This window comes from Malaclemys terrapin, chromosome 7 (genome assembly GCF_027887155.1).
Source record: "Malaclemys terrapin pileata isolate rMalTer1 chromosome 7, rMalTer1.hap1, whole genome shotgun sequence".
Classification (NCBI taxonomy): domain Eukaryota; kingdom Metazoa; phylum Chordata; order Testudines; family Emydidae; genus Malaclemys; species Malaclemys terrapin.
In genome coordinates this window covers 1403367-1427038 of record NC_071511.1, presented here as the reverse complement: position 1 = coordinate 1427038, position 23672 = coordinate 1403367, and the positions used below count along the sequence as shown (strand labels likewise).

General features: G+C 54.7%; 2 protein-coding genes across 4 annotated transcripts; one reads left to right on the top strand and one right to left on the bottom strand.

The window, feature by feature from the left end:
* The first annotated feature begins 518 nt into the window (after nt 1-518).
* On the top strand, nt 519-3786 carry NDUFAF3 (NADH:ubiquinone oxidoreductase complex assembly factor 3). 2 transcript variants are annotated; one of them, XM_054035802.1, is made up of 6 exons: nt 519-588; nt 1294-1383; nt 1834-2026; nt 2405-2471; nt 2887-2987; nt 3526-3786. In XM_054035802.1, exons 2-6 carry the CDS (start codon nt 1298-1300, stop codon nt 3619-3621), a joined length of 543 nt encoding a protein of 180 aa, XP_053891777.1. In that variant the 5' UTR covers nt 519-588; nt 1294-1297; the 3' UTR covers nt 3622-3786. The 2 variants fall into 2 exon arrangements, with proteins under 2 accessions (XP_053891777.1, XP_053891776.1); XM_054035801.1 differs by lacking the exon at nt 519-588 and adding an exon at nt 1015-1119.
* A 652-nt stretch (nt 3787-4438) lies between these two features.
* Nucleotides 4439-23311, bottom strand: IMPDH2 (inosine monophosphate dehydrogenase 2). Of its 2 annotated transcripts, XM_054035799.1 has the most exons (15): nt 23156-23311; nt 22396-22444; nt 21942-22043; nt 20962-21036; nt 20222-20428; nt 16047-16134; nt 15144-15343; nt 12672-12762; nt 11358-11453; nt 9815-9886; nt 6907-7050; nt 5827-5971; nt 5568-5711; nt 5012-5095; nt 4439-4655 (listed from the first exon to the last, which is right to left on the bottom strand). In XM_054035799.1, exons 1-15 carry the CDS (start codon nt 23251-23253, stop codon nt 4634-4636), a joined length of 1617 nt encoding a protein of 538 aa, XP_053891774.1. In that variant the 5' UTR covers nt 23254-23311; the 3' UTR covers nt 4439-4633. The 2 variants fall into 2 exon arrangements, with proteins under 2 accessions (XP_053891774.1, XP_053891773.1); XM_054035798.1 differs by lacking the exon at nt 9815-9886 and having other exon boundaries at nt 23156-23310.
* Between the last annotated feature and the right edge of the window lie 361 nt (nt 23312-23672).

Below are 23672 nucleotides of genomic sequence, written 5' to 3'. Positions count from 1 at the left end.
GCTGGGGGCGCAGGTGGGGGCGGCACAGAGCCGTGGGGCTGGGGGCGCAGGTGGGGGCGGCACAGAGCCGTGGGGCTGGGGGCGCTGGCCCCGCACAGAGCCGTGGGGCTGGGGGCGCAGGTGGGGGCGGCACAGAGCCGGGGGGCTGGGGGCGCAGGTGGGGGCGGCACAGAGCCGGGGGGCTGGGGGCGCAGGTGGGGGCGGCACAGAGCCGGGGGGCTGGGGGCGCAGGTGGGGGCGGCACAGAGCCGTGGGGCTGGGGGCGCTGGGGGCGCTGGCCCCGCACAGAGCCGTGGGGCTGGGGGCGCAGGTGGGGGCGGCACAGAGCCGGGGGGCTGGGGGCGCAGGTGGGGGCAGCACAGAGCCGGGGGGCTGGGGGCGCAGGTGGGGGCGGCACAGAGCCGGGGGGCTGGGGGCGCTGGGGGCGCTGGCCCCGCACAGAGCCGTGGGGCTGGGGGCGCAGGTGGGGGCGGCACAGAGCACAGGGGCGCTCCCAGCGCCGGGCAGCAGGGGGCAGCGTGAGCGGCGGCAGGGCCCAGCGGGCCGCTCTTCCCGCCGCTCCGCTCCTCGGCAGCGTCCCCAGGCCTGGTAAGCGGGGCTCGTGCAGCCGCTGCCCCTCGCTCCCGACCTGCCCCCCCCGCCCCGTGCCCCTCCCCCAGCCCAGCCCCCCCCGCCAGTGCCCCTCCCCCAGCCCAGCCCCCCCCGCGCCCCTCACTCCCGACCTGCCCCCCCCGCCCCGTGCCCCTCCCCCAGCCCAGCCCCCCCCGCCAGTGCCCCTCCCCCAGCCCAGCCCCCCCCGCGCCCCTCACTCCCGACCTGCCCCCCCCGCCCCGTGCCCCTCCCCCAGCCCAGCCCCCCCCGCCAGTGCCCCTCACTCCCGACCTGCAGCCCCCCCAGCCCCGCCCCCCCCGTGCCCCTCACTCCCGACCTGCCCCCCCCAGCCCCGCCCCCCCCGCCAGTGCCCCTCACTCCCGACCCGCAGCCCTCTGTGGTTCAGCCCAGGGCTCTCCCTCGCAGCTGGTGCTGGACCTGGACTGAGCCTGGCACTGGTGATTTCTCCGGTGCATGAGGGTTGCCTGGTACTTTACAGATGGGATCATGCCCCTGCCTTCAGCCTAAGTGAGATGCAGCCCGTGGGCTGTGGGCCATGGTAACACACGTGCGGCAGCAGAGGGCTGAGCTCAGCTGTGGCACAGGGCGGGTGGGCTGTGAGCATGCACAGGGACTCCCCACGCCCAGCAGCTTCCCGTGGGCAGCAGCTCTGGCTTTAACCCTTTCTCCGTGTCATTGCAGCAGGATGATTCTGGCCTCACTGAAGATGTTCTGCCGCGGGGGCTTAACTCCTAGCTGGAGGCTGGCAGCTGCCAGGAGAGCACCTGACTGGTAAGGCCGGGAGAGCCCAGCGGAGCTGAGGGCCCCAGCACCACCTCTCCCTGGATTTCCCATGGCCCAGTGCAGACTGGCCTGACCGTCTCTCAGGCAGAGTGAGCCTTCATGAGCAGGTAGCAGAGCCTGGCTGCTCCGGGCCAAACCCCCCCTCTCCGAACGGGGCTTGTGTGGAATGAGGCCGGGTCCAGGCTGGCCGGTGCTCTAGCAGCAAGACAGAGCTGGCCAGCAGTGCCCATAGCCCCCTTTATCCAGGCCCAGCTGCTGCTCCTGTAATTGGTCCCTGTGTGGTGTGGCTTGACCTGGCCACTCAAAGACTGCCTGGGAGCCTTGGCTAACCCTAACCCAAGCCCAGTGGGGGGAGGTCTCTGCTCAAGGGGGACTGTCGAGGAAGCTAAGTCCTGGGGTTTTTGGCTAGTGGGTCTCAGTCAAGCCCTCTTGTGACAGGCAGCCACGCCGGGGTCACCGCCTCACCCCTGCAGATGACGAGCTTTACCAGAAGACAACGCTGAAGTTGATGGAGCGGGAATCCCCCAGCATGATGCTCATAGACGGCTACACCAGCTGGGGCTTCACCATCAATGGAGACAAGGTGGTGGGGCCCTGCGCCATCATCCCACGCGCCATCCTGCAGTGGAATGTGAGTGCCCCAGCTGGCAGGGCCTGGAGCCTGGCCCCGGGGGACCTCCCCCTCCCCACAGGGCCTGGGCCTTCAACTCCACACTGTGCTGAGCTCCCAGCCCTGGGGAAGTGGAGTTCCCTATGCCCAGGTGGCGTGGCCAGTCCAGTCCTGGGGGTGGGTGTGTGGGAGACCCAGGGAGCTAGTCACTTTTGACTCTTCCCTGCCCACAAGGGGGAATGCAGGTGCTTTGACCTGAGCCTCCCTGGCTATGTTGAAACCTGCCCAGTCCAGGCAGCAGCGAGCTCCAGGGGCATGTCCCCCATGCAGGGCACAGGCTGCATTGCAAGCCAGGTGGCATTGTGGGCAGGAGAGGTGAGTGTCCTTCCTTTCCTTCAGGTTGGCTCTTACCAGGACATAACCAAGGAGAGCCTGGTGCTGTTCCGGCTGCTGGAGCCGAGAATAGGTAGGTGGGAGGCGCAGAGACGAGCGGGGCACTGGGGAATACTCTGCTGCTCCCTGCAGCGCTCTGCCGTCACTGGTTGGGTGTAGCAGTCCCCAGAGCGAGCCAGGAGCAGGGACTGCCCTGGCGTGTGCTGGCACGTGTCCTGCTACCCTGGCTATGTGGGTTGTCTGAGCCAAAGCAGAACTTGCCCTTCCCCAGACACTGCCCAGCAATGAGTGTCGGGAGCGGGGCGGCCAAGCTGGGGTTACTTAGGGTCTTATGCACAAGGCCTTGGCCACTGCAGTCTGAATGGCTGGATGGGGGTGTGGCTGGGAGAGGGACAGGCCTTGTGGCCGGGGAAGGGAGGGAGGCGGGACTGGGTTTTGCCATGTGGCCAACACAGCCTCACTCAGCTGGGCTTGTCTCTTGCTGCTAGAAATCCTGGTGCTGGGCGTAGGGGACAAGGTGGAGCGGCTGGAGCCTGGTATCCTGAAGTTCATGAGGGAATGTGGGATCGCTGTGGAGGTGCAGGACACGGTAAGGGGGGACATGCTGGGACCATGGGGGTGAAGCTGAGCAGACCTGCCAGGCCCCTGTCCCAGGGCTGTCTGCAGCAGGTCAGAACAAGGGGCACCTTTGGAGGCGAGGGTAACGGCTGTCTGTGCCCGCCCAGCCAGGCAGCTGGAGCTAGATTCTCCTAGTGCAGCCACAGAGGGGATGGCCTGGTGTCCCAACCCTCCCCAGGCCCTGCCCTCTGCGTTGGCCCCTTGCTCAGCTGGGTGGAGGTCACGCATGACCCTGCAGGGCAGGGAATGTGAAGGGCCCCATGTACCCTATGCACACGCTGGGACAGGCCAACGGTGCCTTGGTGGCTATTGGCTTGAGACGTACTCCTGCCACCACAAGGTTAATGTTACTTTTCTGATAGGTGCCAGGCAAGGAACTCTGGTCCCTGGGCTACAGATCATGTGTCTGGCAGCGAAAGGCAGGTGGGGACTGGGGTAAATGTTCCACATGGCCAAGGGCTCTGCTTTAGTCATTGAGTGTTTCTGGGCCTTTGCCTTCTCTTTCACAGCCTAATGCTTGTGCAACATTCAACTTCCTGATAAGTGAGCGTCGTGCGACCGCGGCTGCCCTCATCCCCCCCAGTGCTGGCAGTGCCCTGATGTAGAAGCAGCTCCGCCCGTCTGGCCCTTGGGACTCACACCCAGCCTGTGTACAAAGGGTTAAACGCCTCACAGGGCCTGGAAGGGGAACATGAACTGTTACTAGGAAGGAGAAAATGTTTCAGAATAAATGGTGAGCAGCCTCACTGCTGCTTTTCCTGGGAAAGGCAGCCGGTGCCCAGCTGTGAATGCTTCCTTCCTCCTGGTCACTCACTCAGCAGGGGAGGGGGCAAAGGAAGACAAGGGGCTACAGCAGCCCTTGGAAAGCAGGGGCAGCTACCTCCATGTTTGTGCAGACCAGTTCTTGGCCTCTCTCTCCCCCTGGCCCCCTGCAGCATTCCTGTCAGAGGAGCCCTGTGAATGCCGCCCTTGCTGGGGGGGCTTTCTGCCCCTTACAGGGCCCTGAGTGGGGCTGAAACTCACCTAACCACATTGGGCATTACTAGGACCTGCACCTTCCACTCCACTTTGGGGCAGCCGAGCAGGCCACAGCTGGATTGTGCCCTGCCAGGTAGCAGGGGTTAGAGAAGGCAGCTGGGTTTTGAAGGGGCATTTGCAGCAGAAGTTCCTCCACTTCCCCCAGGTCTGTTCTGCCCTTGCTGACTTACAGGCAGTAGACTAACCCTTGTGAAGCACATCAGCAAGCTGTGGTGTTCAGGCTGCAGGTTCACAGGGACTGAAGCATGGGGAGACAGCAGTTGCTCTCACAATCTTGCACCAGAGCAAATCCTGGGACCAGCAACAAAACCAGCCTAAGGGGACCCCGGGGGCATGACAGGGGACAGGAGGCCTGAGGTGGTGGGACTGAGACAGACAAGGAGCCCCACCCTCTTTTCTTTTATTGTAAAACACAGCCAACACGCGGCAGGGCCTGAGCCCCGCTGGCATGGTGTCTTCACGGGGACGGGGAGTAGCAGGTGCTGGCAGGATAATGGCACTTCTGTGACAGGAGCAGCTCAGGTGCGTGGCCGAGGGCTGCAGAGCAGCAAGGCGTTGAGTACAGGCACAGACCCTCCTTCAGAAGAGGCGTTTCTCATATCTAAACAGACAGGAAAATTGCCATGGGCCTGGCCCCTCCACCTCCCGGCCTGCCCAGCCCCCAGCAGCCCCTGCTCTCCAGCCCTAGGTCCGCTGGGCTGGGGCAGTCAGTTGCCGTAGATCTGCAGTGTCTGGGGAATCCAAGGCCAGTGCTATTATGGAACAGCTCCAGCTGCTAAAAACAGCAGGTAAGCCAGTAACCCCCACCCCCCGGCTCCCTGCCAGCCAATGGGATGCAGCCTGTACCACTGCCTGCAGGGCCTACAGCATTAGACTAGTGGGCTGGGCTGGGCCACATCCAACAGTGTTTTGAGCCGCTAAGAGCCCAGTGAAGGGCAGCGCTGGCAGGGGACTTACGAATGGAGGCCATGAACTCCTCCTTCCACTTGGGCAGACGTCGTCCTCTTTTCAAACTTCAGTTCTCCTGAGTACATCATGGCTCTGCCGAGGGAAAGCAGATCTGGGGTCATGCTCCCCAGGCCGCGGCTAGGCGGCCTCTGGCCCTCAGTGTGCCATGGGGAGCTGCAGGCCTGGGGAGAGACTGTACTGTGCAGTGGGGCAAGGAGATTTCACACCAACTGCAACACAGGACGAGCAAGGGGTTGCCACATGCTTCCCCGCCCCTGGGCCCATTTCTGGAAGGAGCAGAGCCAGGCGGCCAGCTCCAGCTCCTCCCTCAGCAAGACTGCCCAGGCAGCGCTCTCCCATCCCATCCCAACGCACAACTCCTCCTTCAGGGTGTGCCTGCTGGGGACTGGGCTGGGAGCAGGGGCTACAGCTCAGTTGCACCAGAGATCGCGGTCTGAGACATGGTGGGCCTTGGCTACCAGCTGCAAGGAGCCAGTTACCAGACGCTAGCTCAGGGATGACGAGATGAGGATTAGCTGAGCGCGCACACGGGGAAGTCTCTTACCTGACTTGGGTCAGACTCTTAGCACCGATATCCTGACAGGAGTGCTGGATCCCAGCAATCAGGTACGGGATGAACTTGTGGATAGAACCTTTGTCTTGCACTGCACCAGACACCCCCTGGGCCACTTTAATTTTATCTGTCTCACTGGGGATGGTTGGGGGGGAAAAAAAAAGTCCATGGAACAAACCAGACCTGGCAAGCTAAGGCAGTAATCTCACCGACTCGGGGACCTGCCGCCCCTCATGCCAGTCTCTCCTACCTGAAGTATCGGGTCTGGCTGCCCAAGTTCTTGTCCATGGCATCCAATGATCCCATTCCCCGGTATTTCTTCAACCTAATTCCGTCCGAAAAGTAGTACTCTCCAGGGGCTTCCGTGGTTGCAGCCAGGAGCGAGCCCATCATCACTAAAGCCAGCGAGAAGATGAGTGACAGCTGAGTCAGCCACAGGGCACAGGAGGGGAGCTTACACTGGAGCAAGGCTTTGTTCAGCCACTTGGTGGGCCCCAGAGCCTGCATTTTCGGAGGGGGCAGCATGACCCTGTGATCTGGGCACAGGGTGAAAGTGGAGCTGGCCAGAATATACCCAGTTGCCATTGTTTGCTGGGCCCCCGCCCCCATTAGCAGGTGTTGCTGCGTTGACAACTCCCCCAGGAGGAGGAGGTGTTACCCTCACCTGGCTCTAAGGGAGGTGGGGGCTGAGCAGTCCTGAGGGAGGAACCGTAGGAACAGACAAACTTGGAGAAGGGCTCAGCTGATCTTTTAAGTCATTCATTTCTTTGTTTGATAAACCCTGAGGAAGGGGTAAGTCTGGACCCTACAGAGCATGTAGACGTGAAGAACAGACTGAGAAAGACAACTGCTTAGAGGCTCACTGGGTTTGTGGTTAGCCCTTGTACCTCTGGGCAAAAGGCCTAGATCACGAAGGAGCCAGGTTTGTTTGGCACAAGTGGCACTCTGCTTGGAAGAAGCCTCACACTAGTGCACGGGGCATGTGGCACCAGCAGACCTGTCTGGAGAATGCTGCACTGTCCTGGCAGAGTCTCCCTGCCCTGACACTAGAGTAGATCAATGCCCTGTGCACAATGTACGTTCACTGCTGTTACATTGCAGCCTGGGCAATGTAAATACACCAGCAATCTCCCACTCCCGGCCCGGCTGTGATCGTGTTGGCACTCATGCAGACACGGTCAGGGCTTTGCAGAGCTCCTGTAACACTGCCAAGTGAGCGCTGCAGAACAGTCTACAGGCAATAAGAAGCTCACTCATTGGGTTGATATTCCAATGGCAAAGCAAATCCCCCAAAAAGGAGAATGCCTTAAGCTCCCCCCATCCCCCTCACCTGTGGAAGCACCGAGTGCCAGGGCCTTGGCAACGTGTCCTACGGTTTGGATCCCTCCATCTGCGATCACCGGGACCCCAAATCTCCTGGCATATTCAGACACTTTGTACACTGCTGTGGCCTGGGGCCTGCCGCAGGCCAAGACTAGATCCAGGAAGAGAAAGGGTGAACCATCAAGTACCAGGCGCTGCAGCAATCCCCTTGGTTAAAGGTCCTTCAGCTTTCAGTCACACACAGACCTCCCAGTCTGCTTCTCCCCTGGAATAAGCCACACGAAATCAAGCAGCCCTGGCCCCAAGTCCCAGAAGGAAGGTGAACGGGGGCTATGAAGTAACTGCTGCCCCAATGCCACAGAGCAGCTTTTGCAGTGGTTACAGAATGACCAAGAGCCCTGGTGAAATCATGGACGCCAGCTGCTCAGTCCTTAGGGGCACTGATTCACTCACCACCTAGTGTCCAGCAAGACACAGAAGGAAATAGGGCCAGACCCAAGAAACCCAAGACCAATGAGTCCCCAGATGATTGCTGTGTTCCCCGCACTGCTGATCACCACAATGATGGGATGTCAATGTGCAGCCAGGAAGAGGCATCTGACCAAAAGGAGAGAGTTTCTATTGATAAGCAACAACAGAAAAGGAAACAGACACAGGGCGGACTGATGTGGTGCTGGAAATGTAAGTTTCCCCAGCATAGCAGGGCCTCCTTAAAGTTTAGCCATCAGTGGGGGCAAATAAAGCGCTGGTAAATCTGAGACCAGTCTGTAGCAACTACAGGCTTTTCACTGTACAAAAACACCTGAAGGGAAACCACTGAATGACACGTATTCGGGTACATTTACCAGCCAAGTGCATGCACATACACTGCAGTAACCTTCCCATCCCTCAGATTTCCCCCAGCAACATAATCACCAGGAGGCCTTTCCTCCAATCACAATTAGCACAGTACCCAGATGAGATTATGAACATGCAAGATTAGTAATTCAGGGTGCAAACATCATGTTTGATGCAGGGTTTCAAGCTGCCACCTGGGAGCAGCACCAAGTGTGCCAACTCCTAGTGACTGGTGCTCTGCCAGAAGAGGGAGCCTTTACAAACTACTTTTTGCACAGCTCACACATTTCTCCCTGTGCTCACACCAGCAGCTCAGGTTGGGAGGAGAATTCCAGGTAGCGATCATGAAAGAGTCAATTGGACCCAGCCAGCTATGAAGAAGTGTCTGCTAGCAATAACGTGAATGCTGTTAGTGTTAAGAGATGGTCTCACTTGGTAGTGCATTGCCGAAGGAGAGACTGAGGGTGCCCGTACAGCAACTCCTCACTTAACGTTGTAATTATGTTCCTGAAAAATGCAACTTTAAGTAAAACGATGTTAAACGAATCCAATTTTCCCATAAGATTGAAGGTAAATGCGGGGATTAGGTTCCAAGGAAATTTTTTTGGGTCAGACAAAAGGCATTATATACTGTGCTGTGCTGTGGCTGGGAAGTGCCCCTGGCTTACCCCACACAGGCACAGCGTGCTGCAGGCAAGGACGCTAGGAAGCACCTTCGCAGCGGCAGCTTCCCTGGAGAAGAACAGGCGCTGACTTTGCCGGGAATGCTCCGGGCCCACCTCTTCCTGTCCCCGCCCCACTCCACTCCAGCCCACCTCTTCCCACCCCCACTCCACCTCCTCTCCGGAGCACACCGTATCCCCCCTCCCCCTGAAAGTCCTAAGTGCCGCCAAACAGCTGTTTGGCAGTGGGGGAAGCGCTGGGAGGGAGGGGGAGGAGGCGGAGAAGAGGACGCTCCCTTGTAAAGTCACTGCTCTTCCACAGAATCTTACAAGCAATGGACAGAGCAGGCAGCCTAATGACATTATAAGGGAGCACTGCACAACTTTAAACGAGCAGCGATGTAACTCAAACAACGTTAAGTGAGGAGCTCCTGTACGGACATCTGACGGCACCATCTCCTCTGTGCAACAGCCTGATTTCAAAGAAACCCAGGGCCCCAAGCCTCTGGGTCCCATTATTCTCTACAAAGAACAGAAGTTTGTCGCTATATTAGAGAAGTAATAACGGAGACCAGCCCTTTATAATTCACCTCTTGGCACAGGGCACATGGGACCATCACATGACTGTATTTGGCTGTCCCAGCTCCCAGTGCCAAGACAAACAGGGGGTGCAGGCTTCCAAAGCAGGGTTCAAAATGTAGGCACACTTCACCTGTATTCAGAGCAAACGCTTGTAAGGGTGGCGCTAAGAGAGGACTGTCATGCTAGTGGGTACAACCCAGGATCCAAACCAGAAACCTCTTTCCCTTTGAAGTGCTTCACAAATAGCAAATAGGGCAAAAGCCAAGATTCATCTTCGTCACCTACTTGATCCTGTAACTTCAAAAAGTAGCGCTCGCAAGGTGAGAGGGAGAAGAGCCCTTCCTCACACACGCAGATCAGAATCACTGGCAAAGGGCATGGTTCTGGGATGTGCCCTCCAGGTTCGCCACAGGGTGAAAGTCCCTGTTAAAGTCCCGTTCACACAGCACGGCTAGCTTCACACAAGGCGAAATGTAGCTGATGTGTAACCTCTCCCAACACAGAGCAGAATTGCAGGCTCTGCCTAGGCACCACCCTCCAGTTAGAGGCTCAGCAGTGCCCCATGAGGAAGCTCAATCAGGTTTTTTAATTGGGTTGGATTAAAGACACTGACGAGCCCAGCTGGCCTCAATTAGGACAATTCAGAACCCTGCTTTAGAAATCAGAAAGACTTCTCAGCATCAGTTTTTGGGTCAACTACCAGTATCCAAAGCCACAAAACCCCAAGTGCATCTACAACTCAATTATTCTCAAACAAGCGGAGGGGCCATGTGCAGCCAATCAGGGTCCTGCTTCAAGACAGAATTAAGGTTGAGAACAGGGCAAGTGACTTACTATAGGTGCCCATGACAGAAGACGGGCACTTGGGGCTGTGGGACTTTAGTTCTGGAGGGATCTGTGGAGCAGCTAAACAAAACAAATAAATACAATTTAGAAACAAACAGCAGCAGCAGAATAAAGGGCCCCCCAGCAGTGACTTTACCAGGCTGAGCCTGGGATAACCGAGCCAGAACTCGGACGTCGGGGGTCCCTCTCAGTCCAAGCCACTGAGAAGGATGCCAAGCTGAAGGCCATGTCCAGGGGAGCACAACCTGGCACTCAGCATGTGCTCTCCCTACTCCAGGGACATTTCATGGAGAAATCCATCTGACGCTGAAACACTGGCTCCTCTACCTGCTCCTGGTGTTCCTGGCACAAACAGCTGCCACACAACAGCCACTGGGAAGTACAGATGTTCGGTCTCTGCTGCCAAGATAGGGGCAGAGCTCCCAGAGTCTGGCTGTACTCATCACATTGTAGTGCTGGAATCTGCCATCATTTCCTCCAGTTATCCATGGGTGAGAATGAAAAGAAGCAGGAACGCACTGTGCGTGAATGGCCTGGCCCAGACCAGGAACTGCTGGTACAGCAGGGGATAGGGTGGGGAAGGGCGGCTCTTCAATAAAACATTCTACACAAAAAAGACACAACAGTTTCTCCAGCGCAACACCTGGGCCAGTCTCCAAGCAGCAGGTGCTCCCTGAGCGGGCAGAGCGAGAACACAGATCCTTGGTACAGGGGGCTGTCCCCAAGGTGTGTCCTCGTAGGGCCCCAAGTACTGCTGCTGGGATCTGCAGGAAGACCCTGCATGCATATGGCAAAGGGCTGCTTCTCTAGGCAGCGGCTTGTTTCAGGTCCATTACAGCAAAGCTCAAGAGAGGGGCTCTGCAGCCAGACTGCCGCAGCGATGGCCCCTCACAAGGCATCCACACCCCTGCTTGCTTGTTGCACTTGGAACAGTGATGTCCAGTTGCAGCTTTAAAACCAGTCTTCATTCCAGGACATGCCCGGCCACTGAGTCTAGTAGCCAGGCTAGAGACTGTGCCTAGGAACGCTGCCTGCCTGGCACAGGCGCCCCTGGAATCCTGCTAACTGCAATAGCTGCATTCAAAAACCTCATCTTGGCAGGCAATTGCTCCCTGGCACCAATCCAGCCGACCAACAAACACACAAGGATCTTACTGTCAGCTGCAGCTGTCCCAGGGCAGGGCCACACAAACAACCCTGGGAGTTCTATCACCATCCTCTCTGCTGCCCTCCTAGCTATGCCGAGCAAATGGAAATCCCCAACGTCTGTACCCAATGCCCTCTCCTTTGCCCTGCTCACTTAGGTGGAGATCAGGTCGAGTGACACGTCTATGCTCCCACACCCAGCCCTGGAGTGTCTTTGGCACTACACAGCTGTAAAATCATATCCCCATTACACCGGACCTGCGGCAGGACAGTCACCACCACTCGAGGACTGCATCGCTGCAGACTTATCGCAGGCTCTGGATAGGAATGTTTTGCGGATATTTGTTCTTCTAGCTATTGAGAAGATATTAAAAATTTTCTTTACCTTCTTGCGTGATGCAGATGGAGCCACTGCCCATCCCGACCCTTAGAGCATCGACCCCTGCATCGATCAGATTCTTCGCCTGAGCTGCCGTCACCACTGAAGCAAACAGACGAAGGTTTTTAAATGAGAACGCTGTCTCCTTTCACCATTAGTAGCTAGTCAGTTGCCCTCCTCCCTGAGCTGGGTTCTCTGCACTTGCCCAGCGCCTTCCACTCGGCCATCTCAGCGGGTCCCACAAACAGCACCTGATTCAGCTTCACAGCCCCGGGATCTAGGGATGGAGAGTGCTCCCTTCTGGAGGCAGGCCAATTGCGTTGTTGTGCATGGTAACACAACAGGTCATGCACAAAGTCAGTTTCAAATCTCAACAGCAACCCGGCACCAAACGGCTGGTTCTCAGTCAACCGAGAAGTGTGCGCGCATCTCCCTGCTGCTCTTGTGCAGGCACCAGTCACCACAGCCATGGCATGTGCACACTGAACCAGGGTGAAAGCCAGGCCTGGATGTTTGACTGCTCTAGGAAGAGACCTTGCCAGCTTGGTGTGCAGGGACCAGGGGTTAGCTTTACACCTACACAGCCACCCCTTGGGGGGTTGGGCGGGATCAGCCTGATGCCAGAGCCTGGGTGGGGGTGGGGTTAGCCTGTGACTGGGTCCCTCCCAACGTGGTTCGTGTCTGACTGATTTCCCAGGGCCATGCTTCTCCACTGCCCTTTTCACTGGCATTGTACTGGCTGCTGAATCCACAACAGCACTTGATGTTCCCCTGCTTCCCCACTAACCCAATGGCGCAGGGGAGTCCGTGCTGCAGCTAGACTAGCGAGACATTGTAATGCATTGTACAATGGCAGAGGAAGCGAGAGACATGCTTAGGGCCACGCAGGGGACAAAGGCTGGAGGAGGCACTATGCTGCGTTAGCAACATATTTGGTAACGCAGATAAAGACAAGAGGAAGAGAGTTAAACTCTGCTCTGCCAGATTCTGATGGATGTTGCTGTTTATTTTCCACACAAGGTAGGAGTCCTCCAAGAACCAGATCCCTGAAATCCTAGAAGGATTTCAAACCAATGTTACAGAGCCCAGAGAGCAACGGGTCAAGGCTGGGGATTGCACACACTGCATTAATCCTGAGTGAGAAGTTTTCACACAGAACAGAAGTGTCCGTCAGGTGATGTACCATATTCTATACACCTGACACACAGGGCAAAGTCCCACTGGGCAGGTGACAGGGACGCTCATTTAAAGCAGGTCAACATGTCTCACTACAACTGAAAACTGTCAGTCTAGAAGCTAAAATTGCATTTAGTAGATTACCATTGCCTCCAATGACCTGTAGGTTAGGATATTTCTCCTTGATATACTTGATCATGTTGATCTGGAAAATGGAATTGCCCTGAGAGGAATCCTAGAAGAGAAAGAAAAACAAAATCAACCGAAATAGCTACAAAGGATTTTAAATCCAGCCCTAGGAGAGTCACAGAGACTTCAGCACATTGCAAACAGGTGATTAATTCACGTCAGTACGGAAAGACCCCACTGCCCAGGCTCAGAAGGCCAGGAAGACATGAGCTACAAGAGAAAACCACCACAAACTTCCATCTTACAGGACATTTCAGCCTAATGAGTGCAGGGCGCACACGCACACACACAGCTCACGCTGAGGGCTAAGAGAAACATCTAAGAGCTGCATTCTTTAGAGAATTGTGAGTTTCGGGGCCTCAACTTCATACTGCCAAGAGACAGCTGCCTTGCGAACCCCAGGACAAGAGGAGGGCTCACTAACACTGCCCTGGAAAGAAAGGGTGTGAGGCGAAGGTCAGTCCGAGCCCTTAGCACTGGAACAGCAGCTAGCCACCTGCCTAGTCCTCATCGTCCAAATGGTCCTGTCCTACCCCCAAGAAACGCATGTGTCCACTGTACAGTCTATATGAGTGAGGAAGGATGGTCCCGTGGTTAGAGCCCTGACCTGGGCTAGGAGACCAGAGTTCAGTACCTGCTCTGCCACAAATACCTTGTCAGGTAACGTCACTAGACCGGTCTCCCACCCCTAGAACCGGAATGGCAGGACTGCCTGCCCTCAGAGGGGTGGTGAACATTGTCAGGTGCTCAGCTACTACGGTGATGGGCCCCCCGAATACTGAATTCAAACAGACCCCAGAGATGCTCAAGGACAACTCTTCCCAACTCCCATGAACACAGCTCGGTTTTTGTCGTTCATTTTACTCTGGGTGGGTCTTCACAGCACAGTCAGCTCCAGTTCTGACAAGTTCACACTCTGGTTACTGTACTGTAGCTAGCCTGCCTTGGGTGAGGCCACATCTACCCCACAAGCGCTAGGGCGGCACACAGCTGCAGCACTGTTAGTGTAGTGCAGACACAGAACGCTGCAGCCGCGCCACTGGAGCCCTTCAGTGTAGACACAACCAATGCTGACAGGCGGAGTTCTCTCCTTGGCATGGGGTAATCCACCTCCCTGAAAAGCAGTAGCTAGGTCGACAGAAGAATTTTTTCATCAACCTAGCACGGTCTATATTGGGACTCAGGTCAACACCACCAGTCAGGGGCGTGGATTTTTTCACACCCCTGAGCCATGTAGTTAAACCGACCTACACTTCTAGTGTAGGCCAGACGACAGCCATGGAAGGGGTTTTTCTGTCGCCACAGGAACTCCATCTCCCCGTGCAATGGCAGCATTCTTCCCTTGAACTAACTGCAGCTGGCATAGCTACGGCACTCAGGCGTGGGACTTTTCACACCTCTGAACACCATAGCTATGATAAGCTAGGTTTTAAGGCCAGGCCTGACAGCAACCACACTTCAAAACACCACTGGCCTTACACAGAGAGCACATTAGCAGCACAGAGCAATTGGATTAGCTATTGATGAGATCCCCACTGCAGAGTCAGCGCCACCTCCCCATCCACCTCATGAGCTAGCGAGCGTGAGTTTAAAGCACTGCTTAATTCCAGCTAGAGAATTTTGCATGTGGACAGGAGTCAAGTCAGAGGTAAGACGGATTAGAACTCAAGTTCCCTGTGTGGTGAAGACACCCTAAGAGGACAGGAAAAGTTAGTCACCTTTTCCCAAGGCGGCAGCAGCAGTCCCTGCTTATGGAGGCTCCACACTAAGTGCACCAGCCCCCTTGTTGGAATGGGAGATAGAAGGTGCTTATGACTAATCCAGCTAACTAACATGGCCTGTGAAACAAGTGTTGTATAACCAATATCTCCCATTTCCTTTCTAGTTGGGCTCTCAGACTAACCTATCGACAGCAAGGGCACGTGCAAACTGCTGTGCCCAAATGATTAGAGACGTGGGGCTGACAGGACAGACTGCCGAGAAGTTCCATATTGGTCCCTCTGTGTTATTTGTTTTAATAATCAGGTAATTAAAGGACACAGTACTGTTATTTCACACAAGGAGCCCAACACGTGTTTGTACATTAGTCCTATGGTCAGTGACAGACATCAAGCGAGCAGAGCACCTTTGTAATTACAGCCATCTAGCCTGACGTCACTATATCGAGCTGCACCAATCACCACATGCTAGCAGACCAGTATCTGTATCAACACACATGCCATCAGAATGCCCCACCATGAACAGACTGGCCATTTAGACTAGTCTCCCTCCTGCCCCAGCCCTGCAGGTCCAAGCTAGGCCACTGGCACAAGGGGGCCAGTCACAAAGTCCATGATGAAGCTATGCTATGAAGAGGGCTGCTAATCAAAAACTGGTCAGGATGTGTGGAATTCACTCAACTAAGAGAAGCCAAACCCTGGTGCTCACCAAGACGACGACATCCACCCCCGACTGCACTAGGAGATCCAGACGATACTTGTCATCTTCATGGGTTCCAATGGCAGCGCCACAGAGCAGTTGCTTCTTAGCATCTTTAGACGCGAGCGGGTAATCCCGGTTCTTCTTCAGATCCGTGCGGGCGATTATAGCAACCAGCTCATCCTCCTCATTGACAATGGGCAGCTTGCCTTGAAATAAATAGAAATACACCATCATGTCAGAACCTCCCACCAGCCTGGCCCTCAGGGCAGGAACCCGGCTCACACTGTATGCCAGAGATGCAAAGAGTGACCGGCAGCCTGAGCAGGACTTGCTTTTGAAGCCCAGCTGGCAGACTGAGAAGTCAGTAGGACTGGGAAAGGGCGCCGGATTAGGATCCTGATCGTGCTGCACAGCCTTGAATTCAAAAAGGGCACTTGTACTCAAGTGACTCCAGACCCCCCCCAGAACTGAACTGGGCACAAGCCTCTGAAACCACACACTAGAAACTGGATACAAAATTAAAAGCCTGCAGCCAAGTGCGCTCTTGGCATTTACAGCTTTTCAGCACCTTGACTGGCAGGAATCCCTGAAGTTCTAAGCAGACTCAGAGATGAAGGTGAAGGTTTTAGTCTTTTGGCAGGTCTTCACGCTCGTTTGGGGCTCCAGGACACGCCTGTCCTTACCATCCCTTCTCCCCAGGGAGATTTGGAAGGAACAGCCCATGGGACACCTGGCATCAGTCTTTTATTGTAGGGAAAAACATTTGCATTGAGAAACAAACTGAATGTGTGGAGAGAGGAGCACGAGAGCATTTCCCAGATGTGCACACGTGTGCACTCACATCCGCCCCCCCGACCCCTGCTCTACCCCAGACACTGTTCACCCACGCAACACAACTAGTCACGGTACCTTTTTTGCTTCTCTGCAGAATTTCATTTGCTTCCTTTAACGTTACCCCTGCAGGGGCTACAACGAGATCATCCCGCTTTGTCATAATCTGATAGAAAAGGGGCAAAGAATGAAAAGTCACACGAGTGAGCTCCTTCCCACTTGATCCAGGACAGGAAACAAACTGCCAAGCAAAGATGCTTCAGTGGCCACTTGCTAGGAGCCAGAGGGTCCCAACAAACGCTATATATGGGATGGACGAGGGAGCACGCGATAGCGTGGAGCAGCCCATGAAAATGACTCCTCAGCCTGCAGCGCTCTATACCCATTCAAACAGTCCACTCAAATCCACATGGAGCCCGGCACAAAGCTGTGTCCATAGGCTGTATGTCCATACCACCGGCCAACCCAGGGAGATCACCCTGAGAGAAGGAAGAACCTCACCCCCTCTACTTGGGATTTCAGCAGCACAGACTCCCCTCACATCACCAGCTACACAATGCAGACCAAAGTACTTTTAATAGGTTAGGAACCTAGCTCCAGCACTCATTTGCCTGATATAATCCCAGCCTCTTACTGTTCTGGCAGAAACTCCACCAGTCACTGGGATTGTTTTCAGACAGCGCTCCCTAGCACGCTGGCTTTAGGGGGACTCTGCTTGGCAGTGCCTGAGGCTGCAGAATAAGGGCAGGGGATGGGAGGAAGAGGCCACATCTAAATTAGGGCTGTCAATCAATTGTAGTTAACTCACGCAATTAACTCAAAAAAATTAATCGTGATTAATCGCACTTATAACGATAGAACACCAACTGAAATTTATTAAATATTTTTGGATGTTTTTCTACATTTTCAATATTGATTTCAATTACAACACACAATACAAAGTGTACAGTGCTCACATTTTGTGTTACAAATATGCACTGTACAAATGATAAACAAAAGAAATAGTATTTTTCAATTCACCTCATACAAGTACTGTACTGCAATCTCTATCGGCAAAGTGTAATTTACAAATGCAGATTTTTTTGGTTACGTAACTGCATTCAAAAAGCAAAAAGGATCATGGCCAGATTGTGCCAAATGGTTAGCGCCTGTAAGTCCACTCAGTCTTCCTACTTATTCTGCCAATCACTAAGACAAACAAGTTTGTTTACATTGATGGAAAATAATGCTGCCCGCTTCTTACTTACAATGACACCTGAAAGTGAGAACAGGCGTTCGCATGGCACTTATGCCAGGTATGCTAAACATTTGTATGCCCCTTCATGCTTTGGCCACCATTCCGGAAGACATGCTTCCATGCTGATGATGCTCGTTAAAAAAATAATGCGTCAATAAAATTTTGGACTGTACTCCTTGGGGAGAGAGTTGTATGTCTCCTGCTCGGTTTTACCCACACTCTGCCAAATGTTTCATGTTATAGCAGTCTCAGATGACCCAGGACATGTTTGGTTTAAGAACACTTTCACAGCAGATTTGACAAAACGCAAAGAAGGTACCAATATGAGATTTCTAAAGATAGCTACAGCACTCGACCCAAGGTTTAAGAATCTGAAGTGCTGTCCAAAATCTTGAGGGACGAGGTGTGGAGCATGCTTTCAAAAGTCTTAAAAGAGCAACACTCGGATGCGGAAACTACAGAACTCAAACGACCAAAAAAGATCAACCTTCTGCTGGTGATATCTGACTCAGATGATGAAAATGAACAGGTGTCGGGCCGTACTGCTTTGGATTGTTATCAAGTAGAACCCACAGCATTAGCCTGCTAAACTCAGGGTTGAGAGTTCAATCCTTGAGGGGGCCATTTGGGGATTTGGGGCAAAAATCTGTCTGGGGATTGATTGGTCCTGCTTTGAGCAGGGGGTTGGACTAGATCTCCTGAGGTCCCTTCCAACCCTGATATTCTATGATTCTATCAGCATGGAAGCATGTCCTCTGGAATGGTTGATGAAGCATAAAGGGACATATGAATCTTTAGCGCATCTGGCACGTAAATATCTTGCAACACCAGCTACAACAGTGCCATGCGAACACCTGTCCTCACTTTCAGGTGACGTTGTGAACAAGAAGTGGGCAGCATTATCTCCTTGCAAATGTAACCAACCTTGTTTGTCTGAGGGACTGGCTGACCAAGAAGGAGGCCTGGGTGGACTTGTAGACTCTAAAGTTTTACATTGTTTTATTTTTGAATGCAGGTTTTTTTGGTACATAAGTCTACATTTGTAAGTTCAACTTTTATCATAAAGAGATTGCACTACAGTACTTTTATGAGGTGAATTAAAAATACTATTTTTTGTTTACAGTGCAAATATTTGTAATAAAAAATACAAAGTGAGCACTGTACACTTTGTATTCTGTGTTCTAATTGAAATCAATATATTTGAAAATGTAGAAAACATCCAAAAATATTTAAAATAAATACTATTCTAACAGCACGATTAATCGCGATCAATTTTTTTGATCGATTGACAGCCTAATCTAAATTAACATGCCTGCCTGTGTCCACTCTGACAAACCAGCACCAGTGTGCACCTGTACAAGGCTCATAAGGTACATATTCAAGAAAGATCTCTTCTCCCTGAGTTCAGGGAAGTAACATCTAATCAAAATTGGGGTGGAGGGGGCTGGTTTGTTAGGTCTCAGATTGCACAGAAAAGAATTCCAGAAAGGGGCGGGGGGGAGAAAATAACACCCAGCACTAATTACTTGGAGAGACTATGAGAGCAATGAGCAGGGCATTAGAGCTAAATCATAAGTGGGATGAGAACCAGGGCTGTTACAGAAAGGCCAATAAACTCTCCTGCCTATTGTTGCATGCACAGGAATCAACGTTTGAAACAAGAATAGGAAAGGGGCTTCCAGCTCTGCAGCGTAGATGCTAAGAGGCCTAAGCAGGAGATATGGCATGAATCTCAACTGGCCACCGTCAGAGACAGAATGCTGTTCTAGATGGACCATTGGTTTGACCCATTATGACCGTTCGATGTTCTGAATGGTTCAGCATCTCTGAAGAAACACAAGCCTCTTTGGTACCATTCCTGAAGTGACATTGTCAGCGTCTCTTTGGCTAGTAACGGGAGATTGAAAATGGAGTTGGGACATGAATGCAATGCCAAGCTGGGTCTATCTTTAGCTCATGCTGACCTAAGTCACGAGGGCGGCACTGGCCGAGCAGCACTAAAAACTACTGTATGCTGTCATCTGACAACACCGAAGATCTATCATTACAAGCTACCACAACCCTTCCCCAGTACCAGTACCAACGGAATTAGCACCAGAAGGCTCACACAGAGTGCATGCTGCAGGCTGAAGGGAGAGAGCAAGAGGAAGAAAAGGAAAGTTTGTTAATGAAGCACTGTGGACGTGCTAAGTATGACTTTACTGAGCCCAGGGGTTACCCTGCACTGAGAGAGTCCCAGACAAAGGGATTATACCAGGAGCCTGAAAGCACTATTCAGTGAATGGGAGCTTGGCGACTCTGGCCTCTGCATTCAAACAAACAATGTCACTTTTCCAAAGGCCAGGTCACTACAGGAGAGCAGCAGTAGCCAATACAGACCCAGGAGAGAAATGATGGCTACAGCCAATAGTGAATGTCTGCCAGGGTGGGTGTCGAGGCCCCGCCCCGCCCCTGCCCCTCCTCTTCCCCAGAGGCTCTCGGGCCTCCCCATCCCAGGCACGTAAAGGGTCCGCAGCTCCCCACAGCTGTCTGGGCCGCTCTCACCTGGACCTGGCGATGGAAGTCTTATGGAGGAAGAGAAGGGACAGGGCCCATGACGAACAGCAGATGGGCCAGGTCTGTCCACTTTCAAAAGTGGAAAGGCCATGTGTGGCCCCCCAGTCCCCTGCATTCCTGCACCCCTGATGACTGCGACAGGAAGCAAAAAGGATCATGGCCAGATTGTGCCAAATGGTAAACCCGAGCCAGCAGTCATTGGAACACGCTAGTAATAGGCACAGAATATGCAGCTACAGAATGAAGCAGCAGGCACAGAACCCAGAGGTGAGCAGTTCAACTAAGCAACAGAAAGACTAATTTAAACCTGGAATAAAACAAAGAGCCAGGCCCCTGTTCCCGCCAGGCTGGTTCACACACCTCATTCAAGCACTGAGCCTTTGTCGTCAGCACACGCTGTAGCACTTCCTAACATAACCCTCCCTCTCCCACCAGGAGTGTGGGTCCTCGGGTAACGAACCTCACTGAGGGGCAGGTCGTGCTCCTCCTCTTTCAGGAAGTCAATGTCTCGGGATGAGATGATCCCCACCAGCTTACTCCCCATCTTTCCATTGTCTGTGATAGGAATGCCACAGAATCCATGACGGGCTTTTGCTTCAAACACATCACTCACTCTGTGCTTGGGGCTCAGCACCACTGGGTCTGTGATAAAGCCCTGTTCATATTTCTGAAACAAAGCACATTCAGAGAGCAGAGTAAACAACCTGGATAGACTGAGCTGTAATGTGACGGGCATTTAACACTCCTCAGGGTACGAGAGCGGTGAAGGTCTGTCACTCTCCCCAAGCTGCCAGAGTCCGTTGCACACAGGTATTTGGGGTCAGTGACTACAGTAGCAAGGATGCTGCATCAACCAAGTCAAGCTCCTTTCTGCCCATCTCTGGGGATAAATTCATTGACACTTTTCAAAACAGGCAGGTGGGGATTTAACCCCAGCATCCTGGCCAACATTCCCCCACACTCAGTAAGCAGGTTCTCGTGTCCCTAGCTGTTGTGGGATATGGCAAGACAGAAGAGCTGATATGGCCACCTGCACTGACCAGTGCCACTGCTCTAAGAGACTAGAATACAGGGGGGAGTGAGTCCCTGCCAGCTCTCCTTTGCTTAAGCCTGTTTCATGGTTCTCAAACTGGAGCCAGATCCCTTTGGACATTTAGTGACTTGCCCATCTCCTAGTTTCCTGCTTCAGCTGTTCTTTACCTTAACTTTCCGTACTTCATTGGCCTGGAATTCCGGTGTGCAGTTATGATGGATGAATCCAATCCCACCTGTGAGCTGAGAACACACAGAGGCAGCAGTAAGTCACTGCAACGATAGGGACCCTAAACTTTATTTGGTGAATTCAACAACCAGGTACAGACAGCAGACTACTACTGTAGCAGAGCAAACTGCACTTCTAATGGGAGCTCAGATACACTGAGGCCTTGGCTACACTTGGGAATGTGAAGCGCGAGTGTAGTCGCGCCGCCAGCGCTGCGAGAGAGCTCCACCTCTCCGAGGGGAGTAGCTTGCAGCGCTGTGAGCGAGCGTGCAGCGCTGCAGGCTCTGATCACACTGGTGTTTTACAGCGCTGCCCTCGCTGTGCTCGGGGGGGGGGAGGGGGGGGGGCGCGTTTTCACACCCCTGAGCGCAGCAAGTTGCAGCGCTGTACAGCACCAGTGTAGCCAAGGCCTGAGGGCAGGATCTGAACAGTAGAAATGCCAGGATTCCCTTATCCAAAGACATGACTTGCCTCCCACCCCCATGGCTGCTTATGGGATACCAGCGTAAGGAGTATATTCAGGCCCAAAACACGCTCCAATTTTCTTTTAAGTTGATTTAACATCAAATGTTGTATGTTACAAACGGTTTGTTTTCCCTTATAGAGTTAAGAGTAGGACTACAGCAGCTGAGAGGCTCCCGCTCTCCTGCTCAGAGAACACATTGATAAAGCTCCAATACAATGGAGAAATAAGATCTAACCCACTAACAACAAGACCAGCTTAAGGAGATCTGAAAAAACAGCAGCTGGCAATAGCGAGCCTAGTTAGCGACAGCTGGTTTAACACTGTCGCACATTATTTTAAACTAAGTTTAACACCGATGATGTCATCACTCTTGGGAACTGGTATTAAAGTTATTCTTCAGTTTACAGGAGTCATTTCTCCCACTTTCTAATGTTCTTGTCCATGGGCACTCACCGCCATTGCAATGGCCATGCTGGCCTCGGTCACTGTGTCCATAGGAGAGGAAACCAAGGGAGTCTTTAAGGTGATCTTTTTGGTCAACGCTGAAGTTAGGTCCTAAAAGAAGAAAAGGTTTGTTGTGGTGATATGCAAGTTCATCCCAAAGCAACTCTACCTGGGCCTGTGAACCAGGGAAGCCAGCATGGATTTTTGCCACACACCACATGGATTCATATGCCACACACCACTGCTGTACAACAAAGTGTTTTTCTTAGTTCCCATGATCTTCAAAGGGGCATCAATGTCTCCAAGAGTTTAGCTCCAAGGGCAGCCAAGATAGTAAAAATAAAGATCGTTCTCTCCCTCTACAATGGCCACTTAAGCAGCCGGTTAGCAAAGCCCTGGGGTCAGGGAGCACCAGCCTGTCGTCATTAATCCCAGAGAATGCAAACTTCACCTTCATACTCACCACTTGCTCTGCAGTGAAGTCAATATAGCCGGGAAGAATAAGGAAGTCACTGGAAGATGGGATAGAAAGAGACAAACTGAAATCACCTGCATGCCAATGACACGACCCCGACCCCCGCCACAGCCCTTCCTGGCCTGGCTCCGGGGCGGTCTCAGACCGGGTTACCTGGCACCGGGCAGTGCGGGGGAGATGAGGGGCAATTGGGGGGTGAGGCACAGACCCCCCCCCGGGATCCCCCCCGGCCCGACAGAGGCACAGACCCCCCCCCCCCCCCCGGCCGACAGAGGCACAGACACCCCCCCCCGGGACCCTCCCCCGGCCCGACAGAGGCACAGACCCCCCCCCCCCGGGACCCTCCCCCGGCCCGACAGAGGCACAGACCCCCCCCCCCGGGACCCTCCCCCGGCCCGACAGAGGCACAGACCCCCCCCCCCCCGGGACCCTCCCCCGGCCCGACAGAGGCACAGACCCCCCCCCCCCGGCCCGACAGAGGCACAGACCCCCCCCGGGACCCCCCCCGGCCCCACAGAGGCACAGACCCCCCCCCCCGGGACCCTCCCCCGGCCCGACAGAGGCACAGACCCCCCCCCCCGGGACCCTCCCCCGGCCCGACAGAGGCACAGACCCCCCCCCCCCCGGGACCCTCCCCCGGCCCGACAGAGGCACAGACCCCCCCCCCCGGCCCGACAGAGGCACAGACCCCCCCCGGGACCCCCCCCGGCCCCACAGAGGCACAGACCCCCCGGCCCCCCCCGCTCACTTGTAGGTCAGCCCGTCCCCGCAGTTGAGGAGCTGCTGCGCCGTCAGCCCGTCGTCGGGCACGTAGCCGGTGCCGCCGCTGATGAGGTAATCGGCCATGGCGGCTCCGCGGCTAACGGCTGCGGCCGCGTGGCCCAGAAAGAGCCGCCCCCCGCGCGCGCCCCGGAGATAAACCCCCGCGCAGGCCCGGGCCCCGCCCCCTACGGGGGCCGAGCGCGGACACGAGCCCGCGCCCCGCCCCCGCCCCGGGGTCCGCGCTAGGCCCCGGGGGCCAGAGCCCCGCCCCGCCCCGCCCGAGCCCCAGGGGCCCTGGCCGGTGGGGAGTTCCCGGGCTGCCCCCCAGCCGGCTCCGGCGGGGAGAGGGGGCCAGGCCCAGCCAGCAGCACCACGGCGGGGCGCCCAGGGACCCGCCCCCGGCTGGGACCCCCAGGAAAGCCCCTGGTGGCCCCCTCTGAGAAACACGGGTTTACATTACAGCCGCAGCAAGGGGCAAACGACAAGGGCCAACATGAATTTTA

Coding starts and splice junctions, on each gene's coding strand:
- IMPDH2 (XM_054035799.1), bottom strand. CDS start 23,253: ATGGCCGATTACCTCATCAGCGGCGGCACCGGCTACGTGCCCGACGAC. Junction 15,344..16,046: donor TCTGCAGAGAAGCAAAAAAG/GTACCGTGACTA, acceptor ATTTATTTCAAG/GCAAGCTGCCCATTGTCAAT. Junction 11,454..12,671: donor ACAGGTCATTGGAGGCAATG/GTAATCTACTAA, acceptor TGTTTGCTTCAG/TGGTGACGGCAGCTCAGGCG.
- NDUFAF3 (XM_054035801.1), top strand. CDS start 1,091: ATGGGATCATGCCCCTGCCTTCAGCCTAA. Junction 1,384..1,833: donor GCCAGGAGAGCACCTGACTG/GTAAGGCCGGGA, acceptor CTCTTGTGACAG/GCAGCCACGCCGGGGTCACC. Junction 2,988..3,525: donor CTGTGGAGGTGCAGGACACG/GTAAGGGGGGAC, acceptor TCTCTTTCACAG/CCTAATGCTTGTGCAACATT.